This window comes from Meles meles, chromosome 9 (assembly GCF_922984935.1).
Source record: "Meles meles chromosome 9, mMelMel3.1 paternal haplotype, whole genome shotgun sequence".
NCBI classification, from domain to species: domain Eukaryota; kingdom Metazoa; phylum Chordata; class Mammalia; order Carnivora; family Mustelidae; genus Meles; species Meles meles.
The window spans coordinates 13,777,454-13,797,297 of NC_060074.1; the positions used below are offsets into that span (position 1 = coordinate 13,777,454).

A 19,844-nucleotide genomic window follows, 5' to 3' on the forward strand; every position below is an offset into this window, starting at 1 on the left:
CATTATTGCTGGAAGCAAAGAGATGAAGATATCTTCCCATTCTGTGATTCTGTGGTTTCTTTGACTACTTAAAGTTGGCTAGGCTGCAAATTTATTTTAGTCTGAGAAGTAAAATGCTTTCAGTTGAAAGGCAGGGAGAAAATACTCTTCACTTTAGCTCCCAGGAAGCCTAATAAATATCACGATCATTTACATGGCTAAGCGACGTAAAGTCAAAGCTGTGTACCGTAACAGCCCTAACTTGCGCCTCGAAGAAGGACTTGGTGCCAAAATTGATCGCAGCCGATATTAGTTGTCCTGTTTCCCGCTGCGCACAGAAGAATGCAGGCGGCCACCTTTCGGATGTAGCTTCTTGCCCTGATGGGGGAAAACTGCTGAAGTCATGAGGCTCCTCCACTCAGAGCCCTCATGTGAGTCATATGAAAGCTCCAGCCTTGCTGACCTCTGGCAAAAAGGGAGCGAAGGAGGACGGGAGAGGCAGAGGGGAGAGGTTCAAGTGCGGGTTTTCTCCTTGAACCTGGAAGATTATGGGTCAAGAGCTGTGTACAAAGACTCTCCAGCCTGGAGGCAGCTGCCATCGCTGTTGGGAGGGAGGCGACGCGCGCAGCTGCCGGAGGACAGCGCCTGTGCCCGAGCCCGCGGAGGCTGCGATCCAGGTATCTGTCTCCCAGGAGCATCTTCCTCTGTTGATAAATGGAGGAGTTCAGAGACTCCCTTTCTAAAGCAGGGTCGGATTTTTCTGCGGTGGGTCTAAACCAATAAAAGGAAAATCCTATTAAAGCCACAGAGAATTTATGGCCATTGTTATCAAATTTGTGGATGTTCTTGTAAACCAACAGGGAAAAACAATCGTGTGCTTGGGGCTGCACAAAACTCAGTTGACTTGAAGTTGAGAAAGTAGTTATTCTCTTGTAATCTCTCAAGTATTAAATTACAGCGCTGAGCCTCAGAAAGCAAGCTGCAGTATTGGTAGACTATGGATTCAAAATCTTGGTGATTAACTTATGGTTATTAGCAATGACACACGAGAAAAATCATCCCCCCCAAAAAAGATAAATTAAGAGGACATGGGGGGGGGGGGAAGAAGGCTGAGTTAAACAGAAAAATTGGAAACCATCCATCAGAGAGATTTAGGTTAACCGAAGTGTTGAAGACATATTTTTAAGTGAAGAAAGAATGTAGAGTTTCTGCACTTGATATCATCATGGTCTTTTTTAAGGATCTGGCTTTCAGGAAAAGACTTGCTTTTGTGGGGAGACGGGGGGAATGGTGTAGGAGGCTTAGAAAACATCTGAAGAGTGACAGTCAGACAAATGAAGAAAAAATAGGTTTTGTCAGCCACTGAGTCTTGACGGCATACGTTTTATTCCTGTACTTTCCTTTTTCTCTAGCTTACAGACCTAAAAGAAGCATCATGTTCCATGACTTCATTTCACCCCAGGGGACTTCAGGCTGTCCGTGCCCGGAAGTTCAAGAGTAAAAGGCCACGGAGTAACAGTGATTCTTTTCAGGAAGAGGATCTGAGGCAGGGTTTTCAGTGGGTGAGTGAACAGCTGATGAGATGAAGAATTAATATGTCTTTGTCTAGGGAGGTCGGCCCCCCTCCCGGGGCAGTTACGGAGAGGGTCTTTCCAAGTATACTCTGGCCTTGCTGTCTGATTTCTCTGGGGGGGGGGGGGGAGTGAACCTTAAAAAAAAAAGTGCTCTTTCTTTCTCTCCCACCTCTCACCCTTCCCCATTCCGTCCAAGCAGAGGAAGAGCCTGCCTTTTGGGGCAGCATCATCTTACTTGAACTTGGAGAAGCTGGGTGAAGGTTCTTATGCTACAGTTTACAAGGGGATTAGCAGGTGAGTGACTCATGCTGGGACAGACTCTGCAGATGAGCTCCTGCCCCTCTCATTGGAAATTATAGAGCTGGGGGGACACAGGGCGGAAGTTCGGGACCCGTGCAAGATACCATAGTGAACAGGGAGAGACATGATGACTGAAAGAGACTTGTAAGAAAAACAAACTTCTCTTGCCCTCATTAAAATCAGCCCCCTGCGATGTTTATCAGCTTCTCCCCCCCTTTTACCCCATTTAAAGGAGAGTCTTTCTATTATGGACCCAAGGAACAAGTACTGCTCTTCCCAAGGGCAGTCTCTCAAGGGTTTTCTTATCTCTCCCTAAAGCACCATGACGGAGGTTTGCAATGGCAGCCCTGCGTTTGCTCCTTCCTTCTTGCTTTACCTTCCTAGAGGAAACTGAAATTGGTGTCTACGAAGTATGGTATATGCAGAAAAGGATTAGTTCTGGGGTTTGTACATTTGCAAAATACACAAAATGGCTGGAGAATAAAAATGATGCTAATCCAGAAGGCACAGGCCCATTTTGGTTAACAAAGTTTGTTAAATATACGTGAAAGATTCTTGAACTTCATTGTTTTTTAGTCAAGGTGGACAACTCAGAGGTCTGATTTTTTAAAAATTTATGTTACTCCAGTGAAGAAAAATAATGACTCAATAATAGTTAAACGTTCATCTTAAAAATGTAATATAAATAGTGCAAGACTATTTATTATTCATTCTAGTTATCAGGTTATTATTTTTACACGTTGAAACAGGATTTTAGGGAAATATCATTTAAAATATATTGTTTAATTGAATTCCATAGATTATCTTAGAAGCTAAGAATACAAAATATTTCTTCCAAGAGACTCACCCAAGTAATAGGATAAAAAACACATTAGAAATACTTGTCTAGGGGGCGCCTGGTTGGCTCAGTCAGTGAAGCATTTGCCTTCGGCTCAGGTCATGATCTCAGGGTTCTGGGATCGAGCCCCGAACTGGGCCATCTGCTCAACGGGCAGTCTGCTTCTCCCTCTCACTCTCCCTGGTGCTCTCCCTCTCTCTCTCTCAGACAAATAAATAAAATCTGGAAAAAAATAGAAATACTTGTTTAAGTGATGGAGATATAGGTGCAAATATATTCACTTCAGCAAGATTTATAATAGAAAAAGTAAAACTTGGTCACCTCATTCATGGAGGACAGGCTAAATAATCCATGCTGTGTGCGGCCATCTAAAGTAAGAGGTACGTGTACTACTATGAAAAGTGTCCAATATTCTAAAAGACAAAAGCAAGTTACAGAATAATATATACCCTATACTCTCAATTAGAAAAAAAAAAACCCACTCTGATGTACTATGCATGTATAAATTTACCTGCGCTTAGAGGAGTCAGGAAAAATGCACAAGAGATTGTGAAATGTAGTTACTTCTAGTGGTTGAAACCGTGGTGGAGAAAGAGATTACTCAGACTCTTCCCTTTATTCCTTCCCACAAAGGCATTACATTTATCACTTAAAAATAAGTTTTAAAATATCATAGCAATAGATGCCGAATAAATTCAACATCAGTACTAGTTTTTTGGTTTTGGTTTTTGTTTTTAAGATTTTATTTATTTATCCGACAGAGAGAGATCACAAGTAGGCAGAGAGGCAGGCAGAGAGAGAGAGGAGGAAGCAGGCTCCCCACTAAGCAGAGAGCCCGATGCGGGGCTCGATCCCAGTCCCCTGAGATCATGACCTGAGCCGAAGGCAGAGGCTTTAACCCACTGAGCCACCCAGGAGCCCCCAGTTACTAGTTTTTAAAACTCTGAGAAAAATAAGAATAGAATGATAATTCCTCATTTTGATATAGAATATTTCAAATCATCAATCACATACCTTTTTTGTTAAATGCTAGAGACATCCCCATTAAGTTAGAGAGAGGGTAAGACTGCTCATTATCCTTTACTGTTAAAGGTTACCATAAATATTCTATCCAATGCAATGACAGAAAAAAGAAGACTGAGTATAATTTTTGTAGAATACAGAACTGTCTACCTAAAAAAACCAAGGGAATCATCCAAGAAACCAGTAGAAGCCGTAAGCAAGAACAGTAAGGTAATCAGTTACCAAATCAAAATACGCTTATCAAAAGCCATCTTATTTATTAGCAATAACCATTTAATAGAAAATATAGGAAGGGAAGTGACTCTTAAAATATCAACAAAAGGGGCGCCTGGGTGGCTCTCTCTGTCAAAAAAATAAATAAAATCTTTAAAAAATGTATCAACAAAAAAATCTTTAGTATCGAAAAATGGGCAAAGATTTAGTAAGGGACATTAGACCTGAGAAAGAGCCAGATAAGCATTCATTCATTCCACATTTATTAAGCACCTACTATGTGCCAGGCACTATTTCAGCCAACAAATGGTCATTGGAGAGCAAAGGAGACAGATACTCTTATGGAGGGTACATAGTGGTCAGGGTAAGATAGGCAATAAACAAATTAATGAAAGACTGAGTCTGTCAAAGAGTGAAAAGTGCTTTGGAAAAAAATAAAACAGGGAAGGGTTAGGGGTCCCAGAGTGAGGAGGGAGATGATTATTTTAAATAGTAGTATGAGAAGGGAACACTTGAAGACAGACTCTGACAAAGATGAGGCATGAACCATGTACATGAACAGTGGGAGAGAGCCTCAGGCAGAGGGAATAGCAAGCAACAAATTCCAGAGGCAGGAATAGGCAGGACATTGGAGGGGAGAGTAGAAAGAGAGGACAAGGAACAGGTGCAATTGTAGTCTATCAGGTGTATAAGGTCTTATGGATTATGCCAGAGACCACAGTAAGTACAGAATATTTGGGTTAGAAAATTTAATACTACAAAGGTGTCAGTGATTCTTTAATTTCAAGTTTTAATATAAATATGTTGAAAAGCTACGATAACAGTGGAGTATAAGAAAAGTGCAGTATAAGAAAAGACAGATCAAAGAAATAAATATTTCTAAAGTCCAGAACAGTCACAGACCCAGTATCAGTGAGATCTAATATGTATATGATCATGGTAACTTGTCAAATCATTGGGGAAAAGAAGACAGCTCAATAATGAAGTTGGGATGATCGTTAGTAACTTGGAAAAGGTAAATATACAATATGAATTCCTAGTAAATTAAAGAGATAAATTTAAAAAAAAAAGATAAGAACTAGGGGAATAGGTAAAGGAATTCTGTGTAATCTTTGGGCTGGAAAGATCTGTCTATACATCGTACTGAAGTCGGAGCCCTTAAGAGAAGAGTGGAAGTGTCCATGGTGCCTCAATTACCCATGTATGTCCTAGGGAGCCCTAGTTCTGAGAGCCCTTAGTAGAGGTTTCATTGAAACACTTACTATTGTCAAATCTTTGCAGGGAAACCTAAAACAAAATAACAAATGTGATTCTTTATTACAAGTGCTCTCTGCATCTTTAAAATGTTCATGTATGCCATGACTGTCTAAGAAAGATTAAGAAAATTTTTAAAGTATAAAGTATTTTCTAAACATGTTTGACCAAAAAATTGGTTTGCGGGGGGATGGGAAGAATGTCACAGAGGTAAGCTCTGAGTAAAACATTTTGGAAAATACTGAACTTCACAAAAGTTTTAAAGCTCAAAATTTTATTGACATGTGGAAGTAGACAAAATAAACTGGTGAAAAGTACATGCAAAACATATCAGTAAAAAAGTGGGCAAATAGGCAAATCACAAAAGAACAGAAAAGACCAATAAACTTAAGAAAACTCAGGTCCACGATTAGTTAAAGAAATAGAAATTAAAATGTGATCATCCTTTTCAGGCAAATTAAATAGACATTAAAAAATGAAGATAGAAGTATGACCCCCAAAAAACAAACCCCATATTTATGGGGATATGTCAAAGGGAAATAGGAGCCAACCTGAAGGGCTCCCAAAGGATAAAGCTAGAAAAATTTGAGCAACAAAATAAACTAATATTGGATTATAATCCAGAGTGTAAAATAAATATCTATGAGTCTACACTGCTATGAATAAATGGTTCAGTAAATTAATAAATGGGAGAGGCGAAAAAAATGTCCTGTGCAGAAGAATTTCAAATAATTTATGTAAATAACTGAAGTCAAGTGTGGGTTAGTCATAGCGACATTCTTCCAAAAGTACACTGCAGATAGGGAGTGGGGGAAGAATAACCAGTGAAGAAACCTGACAGACACTACCTCATTGATTAAGTCACTATCAAAAGTCATAAATTCTGACGACAGTATGTACCCTTAACCATCTTCATGATAGTTTCCGCTGTCTGCCTCAAATTCTGACACGGTAATATGATGTGATGAAAATGGCACTTTACCTTCTCAAAATCCATAACCCCAATCTAATCATAAGAAAAACATCAGAAATATCCCAGTAGAGAGGTAGCCTCCAAAATTCTTTACCAGTACTCCTCAAGAACGGTCAAGGTCATCAAAAACAAGGGAAGTCTGGGAAGACGTCACAGCCAAAAGGCGCCTAGAGACATGACAACTATATGTAATGTGGCATCTTAGATGGGATCCTGAAACAGAGAAAGGACATTAGGTAAAAACTAAAGAAATCCTGATGGTCATACTGTAATATACAAATGTATCAAAACGACACATTGTACACCGTGGACCTCCAAATGCTGTCTGTTGATTATATCTCCATTTCCAAAAAGACTAAGATAAATTAATTGATTGCATAAATGTATACATATTTATTGTGACATCTACTTTAAGAGAGATAAAAAGAAAACATTTTGAAATGAAGTCAGAAAACCATAACAAACATAACTGCTGTAGAAAAGAAAAAAAGGAATATGTAACAGCAAATTCTTTTTTTTTTAATTTTCTCTTAAGATTTTATTTTTATTTATATGACAGAGAGAGCGATAACAAGTAGGCAGAGAGGCAGGCAGAGAGAGAGGGGAAGCAGGCTCCTTGCCGAGCAGAGAGCCCGACGTGGGGCTTGATCCCAGGACCCTGAGATCATGACCTGAGCCGAAGGCAGAGGCCCAACACACTGAGCCATCCAGGCGCCCCACAAATTCATTTTTAAAACTTAAAAGTCCTCCATAATCCATCACTCTAGTATGGCAATTGCATACACACATAAATTATTTAAAGTCACAAATATGGTATGCTTGCTATTTTGTATTGTTCTTTATATCATGAATATTTTCTATTTTTCACCTGTCTCTGGACTTAAGCTATTGTCGTGAACTCAAAGTATTCTATCCTATTGAGGTACCACACATTTTTATGTTGTTCTAATGTTGGATATTTCTACTTTGTTCTATTATAACACAGTTGAGAATATCTTACATGCATTTGGAAATTTAAAAATCATTATTAAATAAGTTTACTGGGAAAAATCCTTGAGTCTGGTACTTTTATGACTTTTCCTGTGTTATTATCATGTTGCACTACCCCCAAATTTTACCAATGTACAATGCAACCCACAATAAGAAATACAATTTTACTGCAAAAAAACTGAAGAATTTTTAATAAACTATAAGCTTTAGTTAATAATAATGTATCCATACTGGCTCATTAATTATAACAAATGTATCATAGGGTAAACTGGATGTAGGGTAAACTGGATGAGGGATATATGAGAGCTCTCTGTATGATCATCTCAATTTTTCTGTAAATCTAAAACTGCTCTAAAAAATGAAAAGACACAGGAAAATAAAATGCCTGCCCAGTGTTGGCAAGAAAGTGCTGGAATGGCCACTCACATGACCAGTCAGTGGTGTAATCACTCTGTGGCATAATTTGGGAACATGTGTTCAAAACAATAAAAACATACACACAGCATACTCTGACTTAGCAATTCCTACCCTAAGGAAAGAATAGGGGCTGTGTGAAAAGACTGAGCTACAAACATGACTGTGACTGTATTTTTATAATGGCCCAAAGAAACAATTTAAAAGCATTTGGAAGCACTGTAGTAGTATATTTATATGATGAAATATTATCTCATTACATACCATACTCGACAAGAATGAATAAAAGAAAAACTAGATGGAGGAAAAGCAGGTTACTAATAATATGACATGAATCCCACCGTATTAAAAATCATATATTTAGGAGCACCTGGGTGGCTCAGTCGGTTGGGCATCTGCCTTCGGCTCAGGTCATGATCCCAGGGTCTTGGATTCCAGTCCCACGTCGGGCTCTCTGCTCAGCTGGGAGTCTGCTTCTCCTTCTCCTTCTGTGCTCTCTCTCGCTCTCTCTCAAAAAAATAAAATAAAATAAAATCTTTAAGAAAAATAACATATTTATCCTCATAGGAAAATCTTGGTTCTCCAAGACTTTACTTACATCAGGGAACAAAATGATGAGTAAGAGGAGAACAGGAAGAGAGTGAGAGAGAGCTACTGCAGGGGCTGGGCAGATCAGGTGCACCTAGGAGATGGTTGTAAGAATCTGGCATTCCTTCAGAGCGAAAAGTGAAGATAACCAGTGGGTTTTGAGCAGAGAAGTGGTTTGTTCTGACTTTCTCTTTAAAAGGATGCCCTGGGCTCCTCTGTTGAGAGTAGACACATACAAGTAGGGAAACTGTTAGGAAGTCACTAGAACAATCTAGATAGAAAATAAGGGTGGCTTAAAGTGCATGAAGAGAAATGAAATGAACAAGATACATGGAAATACTATGAGGAAGGATTTGGTGGGGGAGAGGGGGTCAGGGTTCTGTGCTTTTCTGTATTCTCCGAAGTTTCTATAATAAACCTCTACCACTTTGGTAAAAAGAAAAAAAGTATTTTGGTATACTTACATATGGCTTTTTAAAACTGTTTATTTTGAGAACATTGTGGATTCACATGCTGGAATGTATTTGGAAGGAAAAGTTACTTTTGTTAGACTATTCTTAGTACAAACTGTTGCTATGAACTGCTATGAACAATTTCAATAAATGTGTGCCTTCCCCCCTCTCCCCACCCAACTCTTCTAGGATAAATGGACAACTAGTGGCTCTAAAAGTCATCAGTATGAATGCAGAGGAAGGAGTCCCATTTACAGCTATTCGGGAAGGTAAGAACCAAGAGATCTGTTTTACAAGTCCTCAGTTTGGTTAAAAAAAAAAAAGGCCATTGAGCCTATCCATTCAGCATCTAGCTTTTGATATTTCTAGAAGTAATTTTATAATTGCAACTGTATTCTTACTAATTGTTTTTAGAATATATTTATACTCCCATTTTATTATTTACTCTCGAAGAAATTAAGATTCAAAATGATTATATTAGTTGCCCAAGACTATGAACTCAATGTGTAGTCACTAAATACCCTTGGGTCCCATGCTAAAGTGTCAAGGCTACATCTGTGTAACCCTGACAAGTCCCTGTAGAAGAAAAAAAATAATACAAGCGCACAAATTCTCAATAAGTAATTAACCCGAAATCGTAAGTTGTTTAGATAGCATTTGCGAAACTCTTCGGGAAGGCATGAATTTTTATTGTTGTCTCTATATGTTCTCTGTACCCTGGGCGGTACAGCAAGTAGGTGAGGCATCTGGTGTTAGATGGACTTGGGTTTGAATCCTGAATCTACCAGTTACGATGGTGTGAACGTGGGTAGATTGATTAGTTGACCTGTTTTAGACCCATTTATTGCAGAAAGAGGATAATAGTACCTCTTTTATTGAGTTGTAAGGAAAACATGCTTCTAAAAGCCCTTATCACGTTTTCAGAGTTCCACAAATAGTGGCTATTACTATTCCATTCTTGTTCCTTTCCTTTAGGGATGTCTTATTCACTATCAGGATAACTAATAATTTAAATATAAAAATCAAGAAGTGGGCACCTGGGTGGCTCAGTCAGTTAAACATCTGACTCTTGTTTTCAACTCGGGTCTTAATCTCAGGGTTGTTTGCTCAAGCCCCATGTTTAAAAAAAAAAAAAATCAAGAAGACAATATAGTGAAAATAAAGAATTAAAATACAATTTATTAACCTTTTACATGAGCCATTTAAAATAAAATGATGATAGGATTGCTCTCCATTTTAGCAAAAAAAAAAAAAAAAAAAAAAAAAATCAAACAAACAAACCAACCATCAAAACCAGAAACGGCTCTTCCCTTTTATTTTCTCCTCTTTTAACTACTTTATCTTCCCCTTTTCTTGGATCACACACCTATTTGCACAACATATTGCTGGGCCTTGTGAAGGATGAGAAGAAAAAGCCCTGATCTTTGTGTCATTTTCAGTTTTAACAGAGCAGATGATTCAAGTTACAAGTGTTGTAATGGAGGTTAAAAAAAGACGTAAACGAAGACGAGAACCAGCGAGTCTCGGTGTGGCTAATGGAGTCAGATTCTGAACCAAACGAGGAAGGATGGGTTATGCAAACAGGCATGGAAAAAGCAATTTAGAAAATGAGTTTATAACTGAATTTGATGCCATTTTCAAAAGTCTTTTAGAGCCCCTGGGAAATATATCATCTTGAATTCGAGTAGAGGGACCAAATGGCTGTCAGGTTAGACAGAAATTCATCCTGGTAGGATCAGGGGCATTCTGGAGGAAAGCAAGATTTTAAGTGTTTAATGTAATAGAAGCTGCATTTACTAATGTACTTATTAGTGGTCCCCACGAAAGTAGGATCAGATTTAGAAAGAGATGTGTGGCTGGGTTGAATCGTATTTCTGAACATAATAGAAATCCCCAGGTCACCAATATAATAGGAGAGTCTCTGGCCCAGCTTCCCTACATTTTCATGGTGTTGCCTTTGTGCGTCCGGGTTTGCCTATTACTTTGGGCCTGCCTCGCTCGGATTGTAGCCAGAGCCAAGTTTTTCAGGTTGACATTTGATTCGGCAATGAAAATTTTTTGCCAGTTTTGCTAACAGATGGCTCTCAGCGTGCTTCAGAAAAGCTGGATCTGTATTGTTCTGCATGGTCGATGTTTCTTTTATCACATATTTACGGAGGAATTGCCTCTCCCTCCCAGGTGTTTGCAATTACATTTAGTATTCGTCTGTGGACTTTCTGCGTTTGTTTTACGGGCTTACCTTACTGAACGCTTTGCTTGTATAATATGAAAAACCGCAAGAGGATTTTTGACACTTTGGAGACTGTTAGGCATCCATTTCCCAACAATGAGTGTTTCTTTTTCCGTCACCGAAAAGGCTGGGAGCCCTTATTGGAGAAGCCCTCTCCCCCTCCAGAAGAGAGGAGGCCTCGTTTGAAAACTTTGGCACTGTCCCATTTTTCCTGTAAGAACTTTAAGGATGTGAGACCAGGGAGACAGGAGGTTAAATGAGAAGGGATGGAAGGCAAAGTAAGAACAGCTGGAGTTCATTAGTTAAAATCCAGGGTCACTAGCTAAAAAGGCAACCGAAAGCCACATGCAGAAAAACTGAACAAGTAATGCAGATTTTTTTTTTTTTTTTTAAGAAAAGCCTTGAAGCAGGAATTACTTTTCCTGAACAGTTTGGCTGCTCTGATGGGATATCAACCAAAGATTTACTGAGTAGGATTTTAATACATGGATAGTCTCTCTCTCTCTAAGTAGGATACATACGGTGGTTCATTAATCTGGTCATTTGGAGAACTATTTGATCTTAACATGCAATATGATGAAATTAGCAAAAGTATGAGCAACACTAAGGGGAATATATCGTAATACACGGGCCAGATACTTTTCATGTATTACATCTTTCACTCCTTTTAATAACCTCTGGGCATAGATGCTACTTTTATTCCAACAGATAGCCACAACTCAAACCAAATCTCTCTGATTCAAAAATCTATACACTCTCTATGAATAGTCTACAGATAATCTACAAATATTTATTGAGCACCTACTATGGCTAGGTACTCGATGTCTGCTAGATACACTAAGACACGTTCCCTGCCCTCATTCTTTTTTGCTAATTAAAGAGATTAACTGCCTTCATAACAACCTGAAAAAAATCTTCCGTAATTGGCTCTAGGACTATATTTTAACTGTTTATTTTTACAATTAGGAAAAAATATTTTCATTTGAACAGGTGGATATTTTAAGCTTTTAGGTAAGAATACATTCCCTCATTTTCCAAAACTGTGTGTATCATTAGCTTATCTTAATAATGTGCATTATTTTAAATATCTTTCAAAAAAATAGAAACTTTTGGTTCAAAGCCAGGACTTTCAGGCCCTTAGCAGCATTTATTTAGGAAGAAATCATATAACTAAATTTTTTTGAAGACTAGGCATTTGACATAATCTTTTCTATCCCACCCCACCATTGTCTCTTTTTTTTTTTTTTGTAAATACTTACATCAACTCTAGAAGGTAAAGCATGTTATTTTTGCTGTGTAGATGAAGGAATCAGCCTCAGAGAGTTGTCTGAGGGCTCAGAACCAGTAATCAGAGTAGTTAGGTCTTAGAATCCATTCTGTTCTCATCCTACTTTATTGGGATAAATCTAGACATCTATAACTCAAGCACTGCTCTTTTAGCAAAAGTAAAAATAACAGTAGAAATCTGTTTTTATGATACACTTTGTATAAATGGTGAACAAAATGCAGAAGAAATATTTTAAAGAAAATAATGTTGGAGGTTTGTCAATTCCGACTCTGTCATGTACTTCATAGCCCCAGTAATTGCAGCGTTTAAATTAGAAACAGTCTTAGCTGAGGATCTTTTAAGATCATTCTGTAATAGAAAACATTACAAAGTAATTATTCCCAGTCCATATATGAGAAAACTGAGCCAAAAATAGACCTAGAAACCTCCCCAAGGTCATACAATGAGGTAGCGGATGCGATAAGAACGCTGACTTGCCTGTTACTACAAATAGACTGCGGGAGGCCTGGTTGACAAGAAGTCCTCCATCGAATGCAGTCAGATCACATCACAGACATAGCACATTTTCTTATGCATCGTTGCATTTTCATAAAACAAACCACTGTCAGGAGGACGATATGGGATCCAGTGACAATGGTACGGAAATCAGAAAACTACTTATCCCCCATTTATCCTGACACTTACCATTATCTAGATTTCCTTTCTTGGAAGGAATAACTTGACTCGTTTGCTTGATTTGTGACACCCAGGCCAGAAGAAATGTAACATCAGGAACCACAAACCCTTTTTAATTCAATGCCCAGTGGAGGTTGGGGGTGGAAGTTGCCGCCATTTTGAACTGTGACATAAACTCAGTTACAACAGTTTGGTCTTCATTAATTTCCAAGCGCTGGCTGAGCACCACATGCGAGGTCTATGCTAGCTGCTAGAGATGCAAAGACCGGGACAGGGAGGGTCCAGACTTTCAAAAGCTTACAGCCAGCACAGCCATTCACTACGTGCAGCTGTGCCATAGGCCTTCCAGAGCCATCCTTGCTCTTTCTTGTCCTCCTCATCCTTTACATAAACTAAAACAGAACACAGCAGAGGAACATTCAAACGTCATGACCCATCGCACTTGGAAAGCATCAGTTTTCCTAAAACTTCACTAAGCCACAAACCCCAGTGAAATTTAACAAAACCAAAAAAACGAAATATTCCCAGATCATTGCAAGATGAAAATAATTTTTAAAATTATTAAGTAACTTACATATATGAGAAGCAAATTAAATGCCATTTCATGCTCAACCAGTGGGTCCTGCTACATTGGGACATTTAAGATAAAGAAAGAAATACTTTGCATTTTTAAAATGAGCTGAATAATGTTGTGGTGTGAGCTGAGCGTTGGGATTAAGGTGGTTTCTTCAGATTTTTCTCTTTGGCTTTCTGAGTGTTCTCATTCCAAGTTATTAAATGCAGAATTCCTACAACAGCGCCTGGCGGGTGGTAAATGCCTGATGAGTTTCGCCATTGCCATCATCACCGCCATGATCACCTAAGTATTTTGGAAGCACTCAAAGAAATTCCATTGTGATCCCACTTGTCTGGAGCTTTGGAGATTCCCCAATTTATCTGTGCATCTTTTCTTTGAAGAAAAGCAAAAATAGGTATACTTAGAACATGTGAATTATAAAGACAATCATCTTACAGGAAGCAGAATGTTTTGATTTTAGGGTCTTTCCCCGTCTCAGTCGGCTTTTGTATCCTTCAGCTTGTTAGTCTGCGGAACACACTGGAGCCTAGTGTTTATGAGGCAGCCTTGAAATGAGAAGAAAGACCTTTTCGTCTTGGCGTCAAGACCCACACATCTGAGGCTGAAAGCATTTGAGATCCCTTTGGTAGATGGGCCTGGTGATAAACCGTTACCGTGAGATAAGCGCTTTAAACATCATCTACTCTTTCACGTACATTTCCCATTGTTACTCACCCCAAGTCACGGTTTCCATATAAGTATTTCGGGAGTTCTGGAGTGTTCAAAAAGCACTCATAGGCATGGCCATAACACTCACAACGTTTATAACATAATGAGGAAGACAATGAAAAAAAAGCGTCTCTCACAGAAACACCCTATGCCAACCGGTTATAGGTATAGAAATGATATTAGTGATGAGTGACACTGTATAAAATTCTACATCCCTAGAGATGTAGCAATAAGCAAAAAAGGCAGAAATCTCTGCTTCCAGTGGAGTTTATGTTCTTAAGGGTAGAGATAGAATATTAACAAATAAATACATATGATGTTAGAGGTCATAAGTGGTAAGTGCTCAGGGAAGGCTAAAAAACAGGGCACAGGGACAGAGGATCATTAACGTAGGTCAGGGACTTCTATTCCATTGAGAAGGGTCACGGAAGACCGGACTTCACATGTGTGTGGTTTGAACAGAGACCTGAAGGAAGCGAGGGAGAAAACATGCAGGGAATGAGATAAGAGGGTTATAGGCAGAGACAAAGCCAAGTGCAAGACTCAGGGAGGAGTTGTGTTTGGAAGTGTCCAAGGAAGAGCTAAGGGGCCCGCGTGCTAGAGCCAAGTGAGCAAGGAATGGAGTGTGGGTTGAGGAGGGCAAGGAGGTAATGTGGACTCGACAGGCCACTGAGAGTCCTTTGGATCTTACTCTGCGTGAGCTGGGAGAGACCACTGGAGAGTTTGGAAGCAAGAGAGACTTTCAGCTGAGGAGATCACAGCGGCTGGCTGTTCTGTGCCCAACAGACCCCTGGAAAGGAGGGAGGATGCAGGGAGAGAAACCAGCTAGAAGGGATGGGCGCTAATTCCGTCAAGATAGGATGATGGCTTGGCCCGGGCTGGTAGCAGAGAAATGGCAGGAAGGGAAGGATTCTGGACATGTTTTGAATGTATTGCCAACAGATTTGTTGAATTGGATTAAGTGTGAGAAAAAGAGTTGAGAGAAGTTTAAAAAGGTTTCTGTAAAGAAACTGTGAATTGAAGATAAGACTAATAAGTGCACAATAGAGGAATGGTAAAACTGACACTTTTCCTACCCCCATAAAATAGAGATTACCAAGAAAACTATGTAAAATACTTATACCCACTATTTTTATAAATAAAAATTTATATTTTTATAAATAAAAATATTTATACTCTCTGTTAGCAGAGAACCTCATCCTAAGAAGATGTTGTTCCTTGAGCTTTTTGGCAAATGATAGTATGAAACCGTCATGATTAAAACACGCCACCATGGTTTTAAAAATAAGCATCACAAGGGGCGCCCGAGTGGCTCAGTCAGTTAAGGGTCTGACTCAGTTTTGGCTCCTGTTATGATCTCAGGGTGGTGAGATCGAGCCCCACTTCCGGCTATGTGCTCAGCAGCGGGGGTCTGCTTGAGGTTCTCTCTCTCTCTCCCTCTCTCTCTGTCCCTCCTTCCCCCCACTCTCTCTCTCTCTCTCAAATACATAAATAAATCTTTTTTTTTAAGATTTTATTTATTTATTTGACAGAGATCACAAGTAAGCAGAGAGGCAGGCAGAGGGAGAGAGAGAGAGAGAGAAGCAGGCTCCCTACGGAGCAGAGAGCCCGATGCGGGACTCGATCCCAGGACCCTGGGATCATGACCTGAGCCAAAGGCAGAGGCTTTAACCCACTGAGCCACCCAGGTCCCCCATAAATAAATCTTTAAAAGAAAAAGCCTAAGCGTCATGAGTTTTAGTAATATCAAATTTAAGTAAGAATAAAATTATATTAAAAATAAAACATCTTAATAATATTCTTAGCAATTATAGCTTTACCATATCCTTTAAAATCTAGTTTGGGTGTGTGCTTTGTAATGCATGCATGTGTGTATGTGTCTGTGTGTGTGTGTGTGTCTGTGTGTGTCTGTGTCTTTGTACAGGGAGAGAAAATGAATGTAATTCATAAATAAAAATATACACAAAACACAGCATTCTCAACTGATAGACGTCATTGTTATAAATATGGAAGATGCTGAAAACTCTAACAAAACATAAAGAAAATTTAAAGATATTAATCTGGGCGTGGTGGGTTAGTGCAGTTCAAGGTTAAAGGGGAGGGCAAGAAGCTGATGGCTGGGGTATTAATTCTAATTTGCAACCATATGAGCCTTTCCATTTTTCAAGGGTTCCTCACATAATATCTGATTCCATCCTCTCCTTAACCCCGTGAAGTCAAGTGAGAAAAGGTATTATCTCCTTTTCAGAAGGAGTGAATATAGTCGGGTTGAGATACTCTCCTGAGCTCACTCGGATAGAAAGTGGCAGGACCAGGAATCACAGTAGGGCCTCTGGATCCACGGTCCGTTCTCTGTGAAATTTAATAAATATATTTGACAAATTAAGTGCTTACTCTTGGCTGAGGATTGTACTAGGTGATGCGGCGGCATCCAAAAGAGAGGGAAAGTCACTCACTCTATTCCCGTGCAGCCTTCAGTCTGGGGCCGGGGACATTAAACAGATGCCTGTGAAACCGTTGACTACATGTACCAAGCGATGTGTTTGTAAAAGTGGAATAATAAATTTAGCTCATAAGGATTCAGGGGGCAAAACGTAGAGTATTAGTCATCAAAGTAGGGTAAGCTGGTATGATAGGACTCCTTTGATGATTCACAGCTCCCAGCTCAAACTGATGTTAAGCAAAGAAGGAAATTCACTGGCTGATAGTTCTCGTAACTCTAGGGTGGCGAGGCGTAGATGACGTCCCCAGGAATCCATGCCTCTCCGTCCTCAGTTTTTCTCTGTCTTAGTTTCAGTCCCAGACAGGTTCTCACCAGGTGTTGGTAATGTGGCCAGAGCAGCCCCTGGTGAAATCCTACAAGCTCAACCTTCCTTTCACAATGGAAAAGAAAGCACCCCTTTCTGGATGGCCCCCCACAAAATACGGTCTTGTGCCTAGTCTCTGAACGAGATCGCTGCAGTGACACACTCGGTCTGGGGTGACGGCGGGGTCAGCCGCACCAGAATAGGTGTGGACTGAGTGAGTAGAGGGTTGGTTCCCCACAGGAAAGCGGAGGTGTCCCCACTAGAAAGGAAAATGGCTCTCAGAAGGGCAAAACAACAGAGGATTCTTACACCAGGGTGAGATTCCTGAAAGAAGTCATTTGTTCCAAAGTTCAAAGGTAGTACTTGAGTTTGGTTTTGATCTTATGGAATTCTGGGAAAGAGTTGGTGTGGGTGGCTCAGGACATGCAAGCATGCCAGACAGAACCCAGCTTGGAGGTCTTATACTTAACTTTCCCTTTCCGCTAAGTCTAAGGACACTGTTTACTCATGCAGACATGTCCTGAGCTGAGACTCGCCATCTCCTTATTATGCCTTTTCTGGCCTCTGCCCTTGTGAAGCTGGGGGTCTTCCTATCCCTGAAACCCCTAATGACAGCCTTTCAGACTCCTTCCCAGCCACTCACTGGCCTTTTGCAGTGACTCCTCCCTTTTAAAGCTGTCTTTAGTGACCTGATAATAATCTGTTAATAAAGATGCACGATGGGCACCTGGGTGGCTCAGTGGGTTAAAGCCTCTGTCTTCGGCTCAGGTCTTGATCCTAGAGTCCTGGGATGGAGCCCCGCATCAGGCTCTCTGCTCAGCAGGGAGCCTGCTTCCCTTCCCCTCTCTCTGCCTGCCTCTCCGCCTACTTGTAATCTCTGTCAAATAAATAAATAAAATCTTTCCAAAAAATCTTAAAAAAAAAAAAAAGATGCAAGAGACAGTCGTCAGACCTCCCCACTCACACTCCCCGGGGTTCCCCAGTTTTTGGCTGTGTCCTCTTTTCCAGTTTGCATTTTCTCCTTTCCACAGAGGTTTGCAATTCTCCCTCTAAGAAATCCTCTCCACTCTATCATTTTTCACAAATTCTGCATCCCATACTCTTATCCCTGCCTTCCACTGATCATATCCACTGGCCCTGCTGACCCTCTGAGACACTTTGAATTTTAGAGAATGGTCACATGTTGCAAAGTCCTACTCTAGAAGGCAGAACACTCCATTTCCTGCTCCTGCCATGGCCTTTATCTCTCTGGGCCTACTCTCCTGTAACTCTAAAGTGGAGATAAGATTCCCAGAGGGAAGCATTTGCAAAGTGCTCTGAGTGCTTTGATGAAATTGATTAGATAAATGGAAACATTTTTTTTTTTTTGCAACTGCTCTAGCCTGTAAGAAAAATAAGTTATGTAAATGCAGTGACTTGCCATTTGACAAATAACGAAGGTCCTTTGCAATTTCAAATATTATTTCACGAAGGTTTTTTTCCCCCCCCCAAGCAACAAAAACCCAGAATGGTTGATTTGAAGCATTTAAAAAATAAATACTGCTTGGTATCTTTAAAGCAGTAGTTTCATTATCAATGATTGACTTAACATTTTGTCTAATTTCTCTAGCTTCTCTCTTGAAGGGTTTGAAACATGCCAATATTGTGCTCCTACATGACATCATCCACACGAAAGAGACTCTGACATTCGTTTTTGAATACATGGTGAGTTGCCCCAGCATTTTATAAAGCGTAAGGGAAAAGCCTGGTGCTCGTATAATGAATCTGTTAATATTTTATGTCATGATAAAACTTTCATTACAATGTGGAAAGTGTCATGGAAATTTTCATTATTATGATTACTAGGCCCTATTGTTCTTATACTCCTTTGGCCTGCTTCTTTACCCACTGAATTTGCTGTCTTTTTCCCCCACTTGCTGGCAATAATATATAAGCATGGTGAGTTTGCCTCCTAAAGAAAACTTTCGTGCTTATTTTTTATCTATTTTTAATCACCATCTGAGCAGAACCCCGCATTTTTTTCATTGACAATGAAGACATAAATCGCAAGGTTTTTAAAAAAATTGTATACAAGTTTACTAAATAATAACTCACTTTCATATTTTTGAAAGGAAAAAAAATTCAAAATATTAGCAGGAAGAAATCCCAAGGTATGAATACTTGACTTGCCTCCAAGGGGAGTGAAAAACGCCTGTATCGCTGTGTTCAGTGGCGGCCATTTAAAATGAGCATCTTTTTGTGATGAGAAACAAGCTTCCTTCCTAGGACAGCCATTTAGAAAGACACACTGTGTTTGGCCTTGATACTGAGGTCTCAGGAAAGCTGGTTATGTATCTTTTGTACCTTATTCTCGAAAATTCTGAAGTTTGTATCTGACAGTCACGTCTGTGGTCTGCTTTAGGACACTGTTTAAGCTCTGCTAACATCATTCTCTCCATCCTCCCGTGTAGCACACAGACCTGGCCCAGTACATGTCTCAGCACCCAGGAGGGCTTCATCCTCACAATGTCAGGGTGAGTACTTTGAGAGGCAGGACTGCTCCCCCGCTTGCCCTCAGCGGAAGAACTTTGAAACAGAGTAACATCCCATGATACTAAATAAGATGTCTATCATTGATATTCTAGAGAAACATTTTAGAAAAAAGTTCCCCCTTGGGGGGCCTGGTGCCTCAGTCAGTTGAGCATCCAGCTCTTGATTTCCGCTCAGGTCATGGTCTCACGGTTGTGGTGATGGAGCCCCCTGTCAGGCTCCGGGGTTCTGTGGGGAGTCTGCTTGAGGGAGATTCTCTCTCTCTGTCTCTGCCCCTCCCCACCTCACCCCCGGTCACGTGTGCATTCTTGTGAGCTCTCTCTCTCTCTCAATAAGTAAATAAAATCTTAAAAAAAGGGACGCCTGGGTGGCTCAGTGGGTTGAAGCCTCTGCCCTCGGCTCAGGTCATGATCTCAGAGTCCTGGGCTCCAG

General features: G+C 40.1%; 1 protein-coding gene across 3 annotated transcripts in view; it reads left to right on the top strand.

Annotated features, from left to right (window-relative positions):
* Nucleotides 1-240: 240 nt before the first annotated feature.
* The window catches only part of CDK15 (cyclin dependent kinase 15), an 82,376-nt gene continuing 62,772 nt past the window's right edge, over nt 241-19,844 (top strand). For 2 of the 3 annotated variants that reach the window (XM_046018067.1, XM_046018069.1), the window contains exons 1-6: nt 241-656; nt 1,392-1,541; nt 1,750-1,847; nt 8,788-8,867; nt 18,493-18,587; nt 19,334-19,396. In XM_046018067.1, coding sequence (XP_045874023.1) covers nt 528-656; nt 1,392-1,541; nt 1,750-1,847; nt 8,788-8,867; nt 18,493-18,587; nt 19,334-19,396 — 615 coding nt within the window. In that variant the 5' untranslated portion in view covers nt 241-527. The remainder of the gene's footprint in view (nt 657-1,391; nt 1,542-1,749; nt 1,848-8,787; nt 8,868-18,492; nt 18,588-19,333; nt 19,397-19,844) is intronic. The other variant, XM_046018068.1, reaches the window with a different exon arrangement.